A 13,477-nucleotide genomic window follows, 5' to 3' on the forward strand; every position below is an offset into this window, starting at 1 on the left:
TCACAGCATTGAGTATTTTATGAAATAATGTTCATTCTTCACAATTGGAGCTAGAATAGGATTAAAGTTCAGTAAATGCAGATATATTTACTTGGTCAGTATTGGAGCTCTAATTTGGTCTTTTCCGTTTCTCATTGCAACATTGTGAATGATAAACAAAAGTGGAAGAGAAGCATTCCAGTGATGCCGCTAATATGCTCCCACAGAATATTTTGTCTCAGACAAGCAGACACAACGACAGAGACTACAGACTGCCAAGAACAGAGACTCACAGTAGTTCGACCCCAGTACAGCATCCCATCAAAACAGTGGTTCACCCATCTACTACCCCAAGTTCTGTTCCACCTAGTCCATTTTCTCTACAGTCTGACCACCAGCCAAAGAAATCGTTTGATGCAAATGGAGCATCTTCCTTATCAAAACTGCCTACACCCACCTCTTCCATCCCTTCACAGAAAACAGAGAGAAAAAGTTTGTCAGGTAAAAACGTTTTTGGCTTCTCCATGTTGTTACGTCAGATGACTATAGAATACACAACCTTTAGAGCTGTAGCCTGCTTGCCCTATGCCGAGGAGTTGAGGTTTACATTAACCATGAATTTTAAACCTAGAGCTCCAGCTCATATTTGGTTGTCACCTAATGACGTGTTGCTATTTTTTTTTTTTTTACATGACATTTTCAGTGATTTACTCATTTTCTTATATCTGAAAAGTATGCTTAAACATCAAATTGCTTCAAGCCTTTTCAGGAAAGCATAAGTGGTATAACTAGCTTGTTTGACATATTTGTGTGATTAGTATTCCTACACAGCCTCTCTGAAGCCACTGTGTTAAGAGATCTTGACACCTGGCATTGAAACTTTAGAATACTGTGGGATGTATATGATTGGTGCTCTTGTGTAAGCACAAGGTCTGATCCAGCAGCAGGTGTCCAATAATGGGGGAGAACGAGAGATTTTTGTCTAGGCCCTTCCCCCCTCCACCTGTATGTACATAATTTCATTTGTGTATTCTGAAGTCTCTGATATTCTCCAACATCAGGATACCTGACCAAATAAACTCTAATTTTGAACCTGTTTGACAACTGTGTGTCCTGTTCCTTGCTGATACCATCCAAATTATGTATGCTTACAATACTGTACAAACCCATACATTAAGGTTTTGCAGGTGCCACCAAATCCAGTAAGTTTCACTTCTGCAGGTAACATTGGTGGTGCTTTGCCCTTTCGGGAGTGATATAAAGACATTCGAAACAGGCTTTGGGTCTAAATTCAGGAACTGTATCAGTTACACTGTCTACAGGCATTATTAGATTTTTATGTTAAATATTAATAGTTTGAGCACAGGATGTTTGAGAGTTTGATAGATATTTTTTTCTGACAGTGCACAAAGTTTAGCAGATGCCCTAGGGTGTGCACGACATCTTTCACAAGCACAACACACCCATTGAATTTGCTATGTGCTGAGAAGTAGAATGGCTGTTGCATGAGTGGGCTGCCACAAATATCACCCTTTGCTTTTACTTTGTAGCATTGTTTTTATCTCATTAACCACTTTGGAAATTCAAGTGTTCTGTAATGCATTTTTTTTTTTAAAAAAAACAACCCTATATAATGGGAGAAATTTAAAACCAGCCACAAAATTTTGTATAATTTTGGCAAGTTTGATTTATTACTGTATTTAGAGTATGTGAAAGAATATGGGTTATGATGGGAAGAAACATAAATATCTCTGTTTCTTCAGAATCTATGTCAATGGACAAGTCTCTATCCCACTCGTGCACAACTCCTTCCACATCATCTGCTTCTGGGCTGAATCCAGCTTCTGCACCAACTTCATCGGCTTCAACAGTTCCTGTTTCACCTGTCTCACAATCCCCAATTCCTCCATTACTTCAGGACCCAAATCTCCTTCGACAGTTACTACCTGCTCTTCAAGCCACATTGCAGCTTAACAATTCAAGTGTAGATATATCCAAAATAAATGAAGGTAAGACAGATTTTTAATAGTTTGTCCTAATACTGTATTGAACAAAGTGACTACATATCTAGAAGTGACACTTCTACATAAGGTAGATTTAAAGTGTTAGTTTAATGCAATGACTGTATCGTGCACTTTGCAAATATGTGTCCAAGCGAACATTTACTAAGGTGATGGGCAGGAAGGAAAGATTTACAGGGATGAATTAGAGACATAGAGACTTGGAAAAATATGAGGGAGTGGCATTTGTAGGGGAGAATCCAGCTGGTGATTCCCTGCTATAAATGCCTGCCACTGTATTCGTGTAACATGACAAATGTGGTTGGGAACCTCCATGTTTTTCTGCCTTTTATCTTGCATGAAGCCAAGACTGGCTGTATTAATGAATTGGAAATTATTTTCAATGTACTATTTGCATTGAGCTTAGGGGAAAGTGGGGGCAACAAATGGAACTACTTGCATTTCAGCCAGTGAAAGTTGATTAACATCTTAGATTTGATTTTAGTACAGTGCATTTTAAACTGCAGTGCTGAACTTAACCATTGAACCCAGCGTGGCATACATCTTAGTAGAACACACACAGGATTGCACTACTGCAGATCCCTGCAGATCCCTACAATTGCTGCTGCACTTACAGGAATAATGTGTACAATTCTGGTCACTGCAGCTCAAAAGATAGATCTGGAAAACGGGATATTCAGGACTTTTTAGTTTTGGGGAAATGGAAAGTAGAGGAAGTCATGATAGAGGAGAATAAAAATGTGTAGACAGGAGAAAGTGGATAGAGAGAAGTTTTTCTCACTTAACATTCAATGAAACGGAATGTTGGAAGATTCAGGACCAAAAAAACAACATTTCCACTTTGCATAATACATATTCTTATCCTCCATTACTTTGTCATTTAACTATCAGTGGCTATTAGTCACAATGTCTATGTTCTGTCTCTACTGTTTGTGCCAGTATACATCTGAATACCAGTTGATAGAGAACAGAAACGGGGAGAGTACTGCTGCTCTCATGTGCTGCTTTTGGGCTTTCCTTAAACATCTTGTTGGCCACAGAGAGAACAGGATTTTTACTAGAGGGACCTTTGGTCTGCTGCAGCAGGGGTGCTCTTAGGTTCTTATGAGAAACTGGATCAGGAACTCAGTTTTAGGGAATACAGTGGTGCCCCGCAAGACGAATGCCTCGCAAGACGAAAAACTCGCTAGACGAAAGAATTTTCCGTTTTTTGAGTCGTTCCGCAAGACGAATTTCCCTATGGGCTTGCTTCGCAAGACGAAACGTCTTGCGAGTTCTTGCGAGTTTGTTTCCTTTTTCTTAAAGCCGCTAAGCCGCTAATAGCCGTGCTTTGCAAGACGAAAAAACCGCAAGACGAAGAGACTCGCGGAACGGATTAATTTCGTCTTGCGAGGCACCACTGTAGTATTTTCTTTCAAAAATAAGTACTGTAGATACACTGTTGCTTCTTTTCAGGGAATTAAAGTGGTAATCTTAATTTGTCTGTTAGTTCTTACAGCTGCTGTGACACAAGCTTCTCTACAATCTATACTTCATAAAATTCTCACTGCTGGACCATCTGCTTTTAATATAACTTCCCTGATTTCTCAAGCAGCACAGCTTTCCACACAAGGTATTTTGGAAGCTTCTTTTTGTCTCCGTGTAAAATTGCCTTGTACGCTATGAGACTTCGGTTCATTTTACTGTAGAGGGATTCAGTTAGGAAAAATGTATCAAGTGTTAGTCCTAGTCAGAGTAGACCAATTAAAATAATGGACATAACTAACTTATATAGATATAACCTTTAAAGTCAGATTCCTAAAGGGTGTTCAGAAAAGCTGGTAGCTTCCACTGCAGCAACAATTTGTTGTTCTGTTATTCTGAACATATTTATGGAGGATGAGATTCAATTGTTTGGTGCATTCAGTCCAAATGTTTCTGGACCAGTCAAGCATAATAGCATTATAAATAATCAGCATTTACTAAAGCCAACAAAATTGACACTGCATACATTCTGTTGGACTGAGCTGCATGTGTGAAGATGTTGTTATTTCTCTTAACAAGTTTTATTGCTTATTCAGATTCCGGAAGGGGAGACCAAATCTATTCCAACTATAAAAAAGCTAATACTGTAGTGATCTAGTTCAAGTTCTTACTATGCGGTACTTACTATGAATACCTAAAATAGGTTATCTAGAAAACTCCTGCTATGCGCTATATTACTTTGAACTTAGTGGAAGCATTGGGAGTTTGATTAGTTCTATTAAAAGCTAATAATCATAAGCAGAAAATGATCCTGACTAAAATTAACTTTCTTTAGTTTTTGTTGTTTGGTCTTCTGGGTCTATCTAGGGACAAAATGCCCTCACTGAAAAAAATTGAGAGCTGAAATTAGAACTTCTTAAAGAGAGGTCTGTGGTCAGTGGTAGATGTCAAAAATTAAGTAGTGCATGGCCTAGAGGCTGCAACTAACAAATTGAATAATTAATAATATATATTGGAAAATACACTTTGCATTTGCAGGCATATAAATATTTTGTTTGCCATTTAAAAGATCCCTTTGCCCCCCCAGTCTAAAACTGGCTCAGTGTGTGAAGTGGGAATTCTTATGCCCATCAATTATTATTCATATGCAACTTGACTGCCTGCTACTTTAAAGTAAGCTTTTTTGTGTAGTTCCACATGATATACAGTATATTTTCAGACTCTTCATGGGCAAATATATTTGACTATGCATGCCATGTGGTAAGCCAGACTATGGCTCGCTGGGACCACATGAATATGTGGTCTCCTAAAGAGGAGTTCAGTTGTTTTGCTCCTCCCCAACCCTTTTTATTCCCATGCTAAGCTAAATCAAAATTTGGCTTAGTGTGGCATTGAAACCAGTGCTTGTGGTCAAGTGCTCTCCTTGCTAACCACAAACTATAGCTAAGGTTTGTTCCATGACTTAGCTTAGTGTGGCACAGGAGTGAAAAAGAACAAGGACAGTATGTACTTAAATTGCTTGTTTAATAGTTTGGTCAGTCTGAGGCTGAAGCATCTGTGTATGTAAGTACAGGATTTACACTCGATTATATAAATTGGTGTGTGAGGCTTTAAATTGGTGTGTGAGGCTTTAAATAGTAAAATCATTTCAGCAGTGAAAATTCCATACAGATTTAGGTGCTGAAGTAGCAAAAGATAGTCCAAAGCTTTTAAACCCTTCAGCACCTAGTTTCAGCAAACAATAGAACAGCATCATCTGGATATGTCTCCTGTTACAGCATAAAAAGTTGCTGAGTTTGTAATTTTTAGTCCTTCATGGAGCAACTGTTTTATGTCTCTTGGCTTTCTCATTTGGTCACAGCTCCTCTTCCCCCTTCCATTGCTTAAGTCTTCCAAGCTTTATTTCCTAAGAATACTTAAAAGAAATACTTAGATTGAGTAAGATTTTAAAAAATTGTCATGGTCTTATTTACAGCTCAGCCATCTAATCAATCCCCAATGTCTTTAACATCGGATGCCTCATCACCAAGGTCATACGTATCTCCAAGGATAAGTACGCCTCAGACTAACACAGTTCCTCTGAAACCTTTGATAAATACACCCCCTGTATCCTCACAGCCAAAGGTAAGATTTTAATGAGTTACAGCAGGAGTAAAACTCTGCTTCTGTTGTTAAAGCAGACACAAGACTCCAACATTGTAATGCTTTAAATATTTTTTTAAAAATATTTTTGGCTGTTTCTTGTATTAAACAAGAAACCCAAAGGATAAGAATCTCAATGTTTAGTACTTCAACAGTTTTCATTAGATGAGCTTTAATGGATGCTCTAGTTTCTGGTGGAAAAAAACAAGTTGCTTTAATTATTATTATTTTAGTCTATAACTGTCACTGGTTGGACTTGGTAACAAAGTGGCTAAGAGTGAGCTAGAAATTCCCAGTACAGATCTTGCCTTCGTTTTATTGGTAGGCAGCCTCAAGCAAACCACTCTCATCTTCTTCTACCTTCAACATGGGCATAATAATAGTGGCCTACTTTAAATGTTGTTAGCAGGATTTCTTTTCCAAAAAAATATTAGTCACTATTCTGTGCTTACTTAGCACAGTCCTTATCGGGCTTTGTGGGAGGAGGTTTAGACAAACTGGTGTCCATCTATTACATTATTAGTTCTCTACAATAATTTTAATAGACAGCTTTCACTTCTGTCCTTTCCATACCACCCACAGTTCTCTGAGCAGTTTGACAAAGTCTAGCATAAATTTTATCATATCAGCCAGTCCCAGTTAATCTAGCTGTCCTTGTTGGCATCCATCTATCTTGGGAAACAATGGAGGAGTTCACCTTTGGGGGTAAAGTCAAATTTTGGAGAGTTACAGCATCTGCTGTGACTGTAGAGACCAATAAAGAAGAGACATGTTTTGTTGCAGCTAGGGCAGATGTGTGTGGTTGTGGTGCTTCAGATGCACCATGGTCTGTCTCCAGGCGCTGAAGTAGTCTGCAAGGGATTCCCACATGGCAGGATTGATGTTGCCAGCCTTGTTTGCAGGATAATTGAAGATCATGGGCTGTTTTGAAAGTTGGAGTCTTGTATAATGCACTAACGTGGTGCCTATACGGCTCCCTCCTCCTGCTGAAATTAGACTTAAAAGAAGCATTCTGCTGTAGCCAATAGACTAGGTTGAGGTGTGTGCTCAGTTGTGGTGTGTGTGCTGCCCACAACAGTTTCTGGGGTTTGCAAAGGTGTCTATTGGCGGTCCCTGCTGTAATTCAACTAGGAAGTTACCAATAACAATAGCAAAGTACCCGCTGTCCTTGTTATATATCTGTCTCTTCCTCTGTCCTTTTAAAGCAGCTCTATTCCATTCCAGTTTTCAGATTTATCCTCCCAACAGTTGGTCAGCATTCCGTCAACACTGAACATGCTTAGTCTGTACTGAACTGTGTCTTGGTCCCTTAAATATTGTAATAAAGTTTTTGTTTTTGTAGGGGTACTTCTGCTAACCTGAGGATTAGCCTCAGTCTTCTGATACCTTCTTTGTATGGGGATTGTGTGTGTACAGTTTTGAGTATCTTTGTTCATGCAATTTGAGTTAAATTAAATTAGAAGACATCCTTCCTTCCATTTCTGTGTACTATGCCTGAAATAAGTTGCAGGAGGTATCCCACTTCTAATCCTGATTGATAGCTCTTCAGTTTAAGGTTATTTGAAGTAATACTGAAATGTGGTCAAATTTTGAACTTTCAGGTTACTACTTCAGGTGTTAAGCAAGGACCAGTTTCACAGTCAGCATCTCAGCAGCAAGTGATTGCTGACAAACAACAAGGTCATGAACCTGCTTCTCCTCGAAGTCTTCAGCGTTCAAGGTATATATTACATTGGTATTGGCTTTTGACTTCACCATATCCTATTCTACCAAGTGTTGCTTTTTGGAGCTGCATGCTCTCATCTGCAAATACTGCCTGTAAAGTGATACCTCGGGTTACATACACTTCAGGTTACATACGCTTCAGGTTACAGACTCCGCTAACCCAGAAATAGTACCTCGGGTTAAGAACTTTGCTTCAGGATGAGAACAGAAATCGCGTGGCGACAGTGGGAGGCCCCATTAGCTAAAGTGGTACCTTAGGTTAAGAACAGTTTCAGGTTAGGAACGGACCTCCAGAACGAATTAAGTACTTAACCCGAGGTACCACTGTACAGTATTCTTGCATTCAAAGTTGGGGAGAACATTACAGTCTCAGTGCAATTGCAGGATAGATTATTTACACATGGCCAGTTATTGGAGTTAGTGGCCTAATAACTGTAGTGTCTAGATTTCAGTTTTATGTTTGTACAGGTGAGCTAACACCTGTACATCCTGGAATTCTGTTGCCTTAAGTTATGCAGGAAAAACTGGAAGGACTTCACAAGCTGCTTCTTCACCACAAGTGTGTGTATTCAGTTTTGAGACATGAATGGAAATCTTGGGGGCTTTTTGTGTATTGTCTTTGAAGCCAGCATAAGCTATTCATTTTAACAGATAGAAATGTGGCAGTGCTTAAACACATCTCTGCTGTTGGTGAATGTAAAGATAAATTCTTAGTCCCATTATTAGAAGGTGGTACGGGGACAGAATTTCCATATTAAATTCCTAGTATTGTTTTAAAACCTGTATGTTACCATTTTAAGTAAACAATTTGAATACATTTGCATTTCAGAAATTTGCTTGGTGCTTTTTAAACAGTTGTGGCTTTTTTGGTTGTGTGATAGTAGCAGATAAGCTTATGAAGGCACACTAAAATTTTGAATTAAAGGAAATCTGTCATTGTTGAGCCCTCCTTTTAAGTGTATGATTTCATTGAGATGAATCAGCTCAGATTTTTAATAATGGTAGTTCTGAATTGTTCTTTACGTAGCTTTGATCTTCAGGTTTGAGCTACATTTTGTCCAGTAGAATGCATCATATCTTCAAAAAAGGTGCTTTTTTAAAAAAATTAGAGCTTGGAGACTAAAAGGAAATGTTTACATGACATAAATATCATGTTTAAAAATAAAAATAGGGATAAAATTATTGTTGGCATTGTTGGTTAAGATTAAGGCAGTCAAATTCTGGAAGTGCTTTGCTTCAAAGTTGTTTGGTTTCTAGGTGGTGTTTTTCCCCACCCCCTGGGATAGGGTTGCCAAAGAAATACTAGGAGCAAAACAGTTTTTATGTGTGCAGGGCAAAATTTCAACAGCCATCATAGGGACAGGAAGTGCTTAATGCGAACAAAAGTACACCCGTGCACAAATACACTGACTGCAACTGACAGAAATAATTATGTATACTTGATGAATATGCTATTCATTAAATTGTCCTAGTATACCCAATATTGTGCTTTGGTCTGAATTAAGGCTCACTATTGATGCATAATGTCAACTCCTAATTTTATGCAAGTGGCTTCTCAGGATTATTTTCTGCTCTGTGCCTACTGTTGGATTGGCTTCTGGTTGGTGTAGAATACATGTGTGTGCTAAGCCATAATTGACTTAGTGTGACATGTGATCCCCAGGCCACTGGCCACATGTATAGCTCTGTTCTGAATCAGAGCATAACCCAGTTGCCTGGAGTAATTGTTACTTGCAGAGGTGACTAGTCAAGTGTCTTCAGTACAAAAATGTTCAACCACTGAGCACTGGAGAAGCATAGATACTAGGCATGGTGACCTTTCATTTCACTTCAGGCATTTCCCAATTTGGGGCAAGTGGGACTTTGGGCAAATCCCTGAAACAAGAGTCTGGGAGACTAGTAAAAGAGAACAATTCTATTAAAAGAATTGTTGCTTAATATAATGTTCCATGTTTACTGTTCCTATTTGCCACTTTAGCCAATATGAAGAAAATTCCTGTGTTTAAGATGGTGTGGGTTCTGCAATCAGAACTAATGCAGGTGGTGCCACTATCAGTATACTAGTATAATATCCTGGTTTACAGAACTGTTAGGATGCCTTTTGTGGAATTGACAGGCAGTGTGATGTGGATTGTGAAACTGGTTGTAAAAGACAAAAGGTGCTAGGCACATACACTTAATATGTGGGCCTGTGGAAGTGATTTATAAAACCTGTGGCACCTGCTTGTCATAGGAAGAAAGTTACTGGTGTGTTCTTGGAAAAAAATGGGGTTACCTGCTGTTGGGACTAATGACATCAGGGAGGCACATAGAAGACATTAAATAAACTTCCTTTTTAAATAAACTTCAGGAGAGTTTGGTTTCTCTCCCCCCCCCCATACCCATGTCAATTGAGACAGAATTAGTTTGAAATCCATTGAAGCCATGAAGAAAACACTCCTCACTAATGACTTAGTTATTGTCTTCTCACAGACAATTCGCAAAATGATAATCTCATGATTTAGGGGACGCGGGTGGCGCTGTGGGTTAAACCACAGAGCCTAGGACTTGCCGATCAGAAGGTCGGCGGTTCGAATCCCCGTGACGGGGTGAGCTCCTGTTGCTCAGTCCCTGCTCCTGCCAACCTAGCAGTTCGAAAGCACCTCAAAGTGCAAGTAGATAAATAGGCGGGAAGGTAAACGGCATTTCCGTGTGCTGCTCTGGTTCGCCAGAAGCGGCTTAGTCATGCTGGCCACATGACCTGGAAGCTGTACGCCGGCTCCCTCGTCCAATAAAGTGAGATGAGTGCCGCGACCCCAGAGTCTGCCGCGACTGGACCTAATGGTCAGGGGTCCCTTTACCCTTTACCTTTAATCTCACGATTACTGGCTATGCAACTTTCAGGTGGGCATTTTCTCATGGAAGAGATTGGAACTATTCTATATAGTCTTCGTAGAGTTGGAAGGAACCTTGGACATAATCCAATCTATGCCGAATCTACTGTGCAGGGTGCAGATTAAGCATCCCTGACAAGCTAACTCAACAAACATTCATTCATTCTTTTTCTTTTAGTAGTCAGAGAAGTCCATCTCCTGGTCCAAATCATACCTCCAATACAAGTGCTTCTAATACGACAGCACCACAGAATGCATCCGCACGACCTACGTGTTCATTAACACCCACGTTAGCGGCACATTTCAATGAAAACCTTATAAAGCATGTCCAAGGGTGGCCTGCAGATCATGCAGAAAAGCAGGTGAGTGTACATTTTGTAGTGTTGGGCAGAATCCAGTGTTGTTTGAGTAGATTTCCGCTTGCACAATAGGATTTCACTTTCCTCTCCTATCCCCTGCACACCTCCAAAATCTGCATTAGATTTTTGGAAGCAGATTTTGACGGTACATAAGGGGGCTGCAGTAAGGAGGAGGTGGAGATGAAATACTTTTTTGCTTGCAACCCTTTGGATTACAGCACTTTAGCTTCCTTTTGAATGTGTTTTAAATTTCCTCTGTTCAAATGCTTGTGAACACCAATGATCTTTAAAGCAAATAATTTAATGCTAGTGAATATTTCACAGCTTGCATTTCCATTTCCATGGAGGTTGGAAGCACTGGAATTGTTCTTATGCATGGGTGTAATACTGTTGTAGGTAGTTTGTGTTGGGGTATCCCAACAGTTTGGTGGGGGAAACAGGTTGTAGAATAGGTATAGTGATTTTTTATATACTGGGAGATTGAAGTACCTTAAAATTGTTAGCCAAGAAACATGTTGTTTTATTTAGATTTTCCTCATTTTAATCCCGTGATTTAGGGCAGTGTTACATTAGATAAGCTTTTATAATTTGTCAGTTACCTGGTTCATGGTTGTCTGCAACAATTGACCTTGGTGACCGGGGACTGTCTGACCTGGAAATTCTGTGACACTTTCACTCCTGCTTTAAAAGATTACTTGCCCTTTAAGGCAGAAATGTGGGAGGGGAGAGTTCTATGTACCAGGCTACATAGCAATGCACTGTTACTGCCAGGTTTATGGTTCTGTTCTCCCTTTTTGGGGAGGGTAGATGGCGAGCAGAGAATATGACTAGTCACTGGTTTTGTCGTTTGAAGCAAGGAGCCTTCCTATTCACAGCAAGTAGAGCAGAGGATGAGTGAGTGTATTTGCAGGTTTAAAATATATTCCTCTATTATCCAGCAACCTTACCTTGTGAAGGAAGTTTAAGTTGAGAGTTATATAGACATGGCCCCCTTTGTTTCATGGCTTAATAAGATTTGAGGCTGCCTTAGCTATTCAGATTCAGTCATTTGTTTTCAGGCAAACTTGCATGCATGTTGAAGCAGAAAAGAAGCTGAGAAGATTACAGTGGTGTTAGAAATCATTGTTGAGGTTTAGAAAGGCTTACAGAAAAATATTTACTTTTCAATCCAATGCTGTACAAATTAAAAGTTAAACGTTGTTTTCTGTAATTCTCAAAACCAATAACCCTTTTCTCCATGTCAGTTTTATAAAGTTGAATGAAAAAATAACCAGTTAACTGTAAAGTATAAAAGAATAAAATTTCTTTTTAGTTGTGGTTTTTAAATTTTAGCTAACTGGGCCTTTCTGTTTTGACCTTTCAGACTTCATAGTAATTATTGATAATGTTGTAAGATAAGGCATTGCAGCACAGATGCAGTGTTTTAAATATTACAGTTTTAACATGAACTCTAGTCAGTGTAACAGAAACATCCTGTAGCAGAGAGGACTGAAACTTCATTACAGTGTATATATAATGTAGTACTGTCAGTTTATAATTTGTTCTGGTCAGACAACAAATTTTACCAGAGCACATGAACTTCACAAAAAGCCATACAGCACGAATATTTTACCTAGATAAGGGATAGGGAACCCCAGATGCTGTTTGGACTCCAACTCCCATCAGCATCAGACAACATGGCCAATAGTCGGGGGTAATGAGGTTAATAATCCAACAACAACTGGAAGGGCCACAGGTTTGACATCTCTGATCTAGATGCTTTGTGCAAAAGTTAGTATGAAAACATGATGAAAACACCATGAAAGGGGATAGGGAAGCGTTCTAAAAACAATCCAGTGAGGACTGAGTATGCTCAGAGGGGTAAGAATGCTAATGAGTGTTTTTTGTCAGTGTGGTGGAATATGGAATGGCGTATGCTGAAAGAGAGCATTGTTGGTATCAGTCTGTCTTGAGAGACAATGGAATGCGCCTCTAGGAGTGAAGTCAAACCATTGGAGAATCACAGTGCCTGCTGTGGCTGCAAAGACTGGTAACTCATAACTGCTGCCTCCCAAGCCTGGGCAGTATGTTTGGAGGTCCTGGGCTGCCCAGACAACAACACCCACTCTCTTCTCAGCCAATACACCATACAACCATTTTAGGGATTGCACTCCAGATTGTGTAGGATTTGATGCTTAGCCTTTTCTTCTCCTGAGGATGTTCCACAAGGCACTGGGTTTTCCTCAGGTTTACGGCCGAAGCCTTTCTCACTGATGAGTGAGAAGGCGGCCACAAGACAGCAGAGGTTTAGAAGAGACCATCACTGGCTGGGATCTTGATCACAGGAGTACTCCATGCTGTAGTGTTTTGTGGCAGCTCCCACGTCATTCTTCTAGTTTCTATATTCGGGAAAATGCTTGACCAGATCCTTGACTTTTCAGTCAATCTCTTTCCAATCCCAGAATCAATTTCAGTCAGTGTACTCTGTTAAATCTTAGTAGGGTAGCAGTTCTTCATGTTGCCTAATCCACATTTGATGGCTCTACTTTTAGGGTACCGATTCTCGCCCATCTTTTGCAGTTGTAACCAGTACAGGAGAAGTGCTTTATGCACTCTGATGGAAGGAAACCCAACTTCCACATGCAACATTGCAGCCAGTGTACCATTTGGTAGGCACAGATGGAATTTTAAGAATTGGTTTTGGATTACTCCAAGGCATTTTAACTCCAAATTTTTACCTCGCACTGTATTTGGGCAAAGATCTGATAAATAAAAATTACAATGGTTGAGGCCAGTAAATTTTTACCGATTCCCTATGAAAAGTCAGTTTTAGACACAACATTTTGTATAGCTACTCTGCCTAGACAGACAAATTCATTAAATACCTAGGTATTTAAAAAAGATGTCTTAAATGTCTTAAGTGCAGGTGGGGAAC

At 39.6% G+C, this 13,477-nt stretch overlaps 1 protein-coding gene and 1 long non-coding RNA gene across 5 annotated transcripts in view; one reads left to right on the forward strand and one right to left on the reverse strand.

Moving 5' to 3' along the window:
- WAC (WW domain containing adaptor with coiled-coil) overlaps positions 1-13,477 on the forward strand; it is a 47,476-nt gene that overhangs the window by 31,979 nt on the left and 2,020 nt on the right. For 3 of the 4 annotated variants that reach the window (XM_081164115.1, XM_081164117.1, XM_081164118.1), the window contains exons 7-12: positions 163-480; positions 1,743-1,988; positions 3,490-3,612; positions 5,440-5,588; positions 7,208-7,326; positions 10,383-10,566. In XM_081164115.1, coding sequence (XP_081020241.1) covers positions 163-480; positions 1,743-1,988; positions 3,490-3,612; positions 5,440-5,588; positions 7,208-7,326; positions 10,383-10,566 — 1,139 coding nt within the window. The remainder of the gene's footprint in view (positions 1-162; positions 481-1,742; positions 1,989-3,489; positions 3,613-5,439; positions 5,589-7,207; positions 7,327-10,382; positions 10,567-13,477) is intronic. The other variant, XM_081164116.1, reaches the window with a different exon arrangement.
- LOC308569900 overlaps positions 12,063-13,477 on the reverse strand; it is a 618,054-nt gene continuing 616,639 nt past the window's right edge. Inside the window, exon 2 of the long non-coding RNA XR_014000919.1 lies at positions 12,063-12,667. This is a non-coding gene — a long non-coding RNA (uncharacterized lncRNA). The remainder of the gene's footprint in view (positions 12,668-13,477) is intronic.

Source organism: Podarcis bocagei, assembly GCF_964188305.1.
Source record: "Podarcis bocagei genome assembly, chromosome: 12".
NCBI lineage: Eukaryota > Metazoa > Chordata > Lepidosauria > Squamata > Lacertidae > Podarcis > Podarcis bocagei.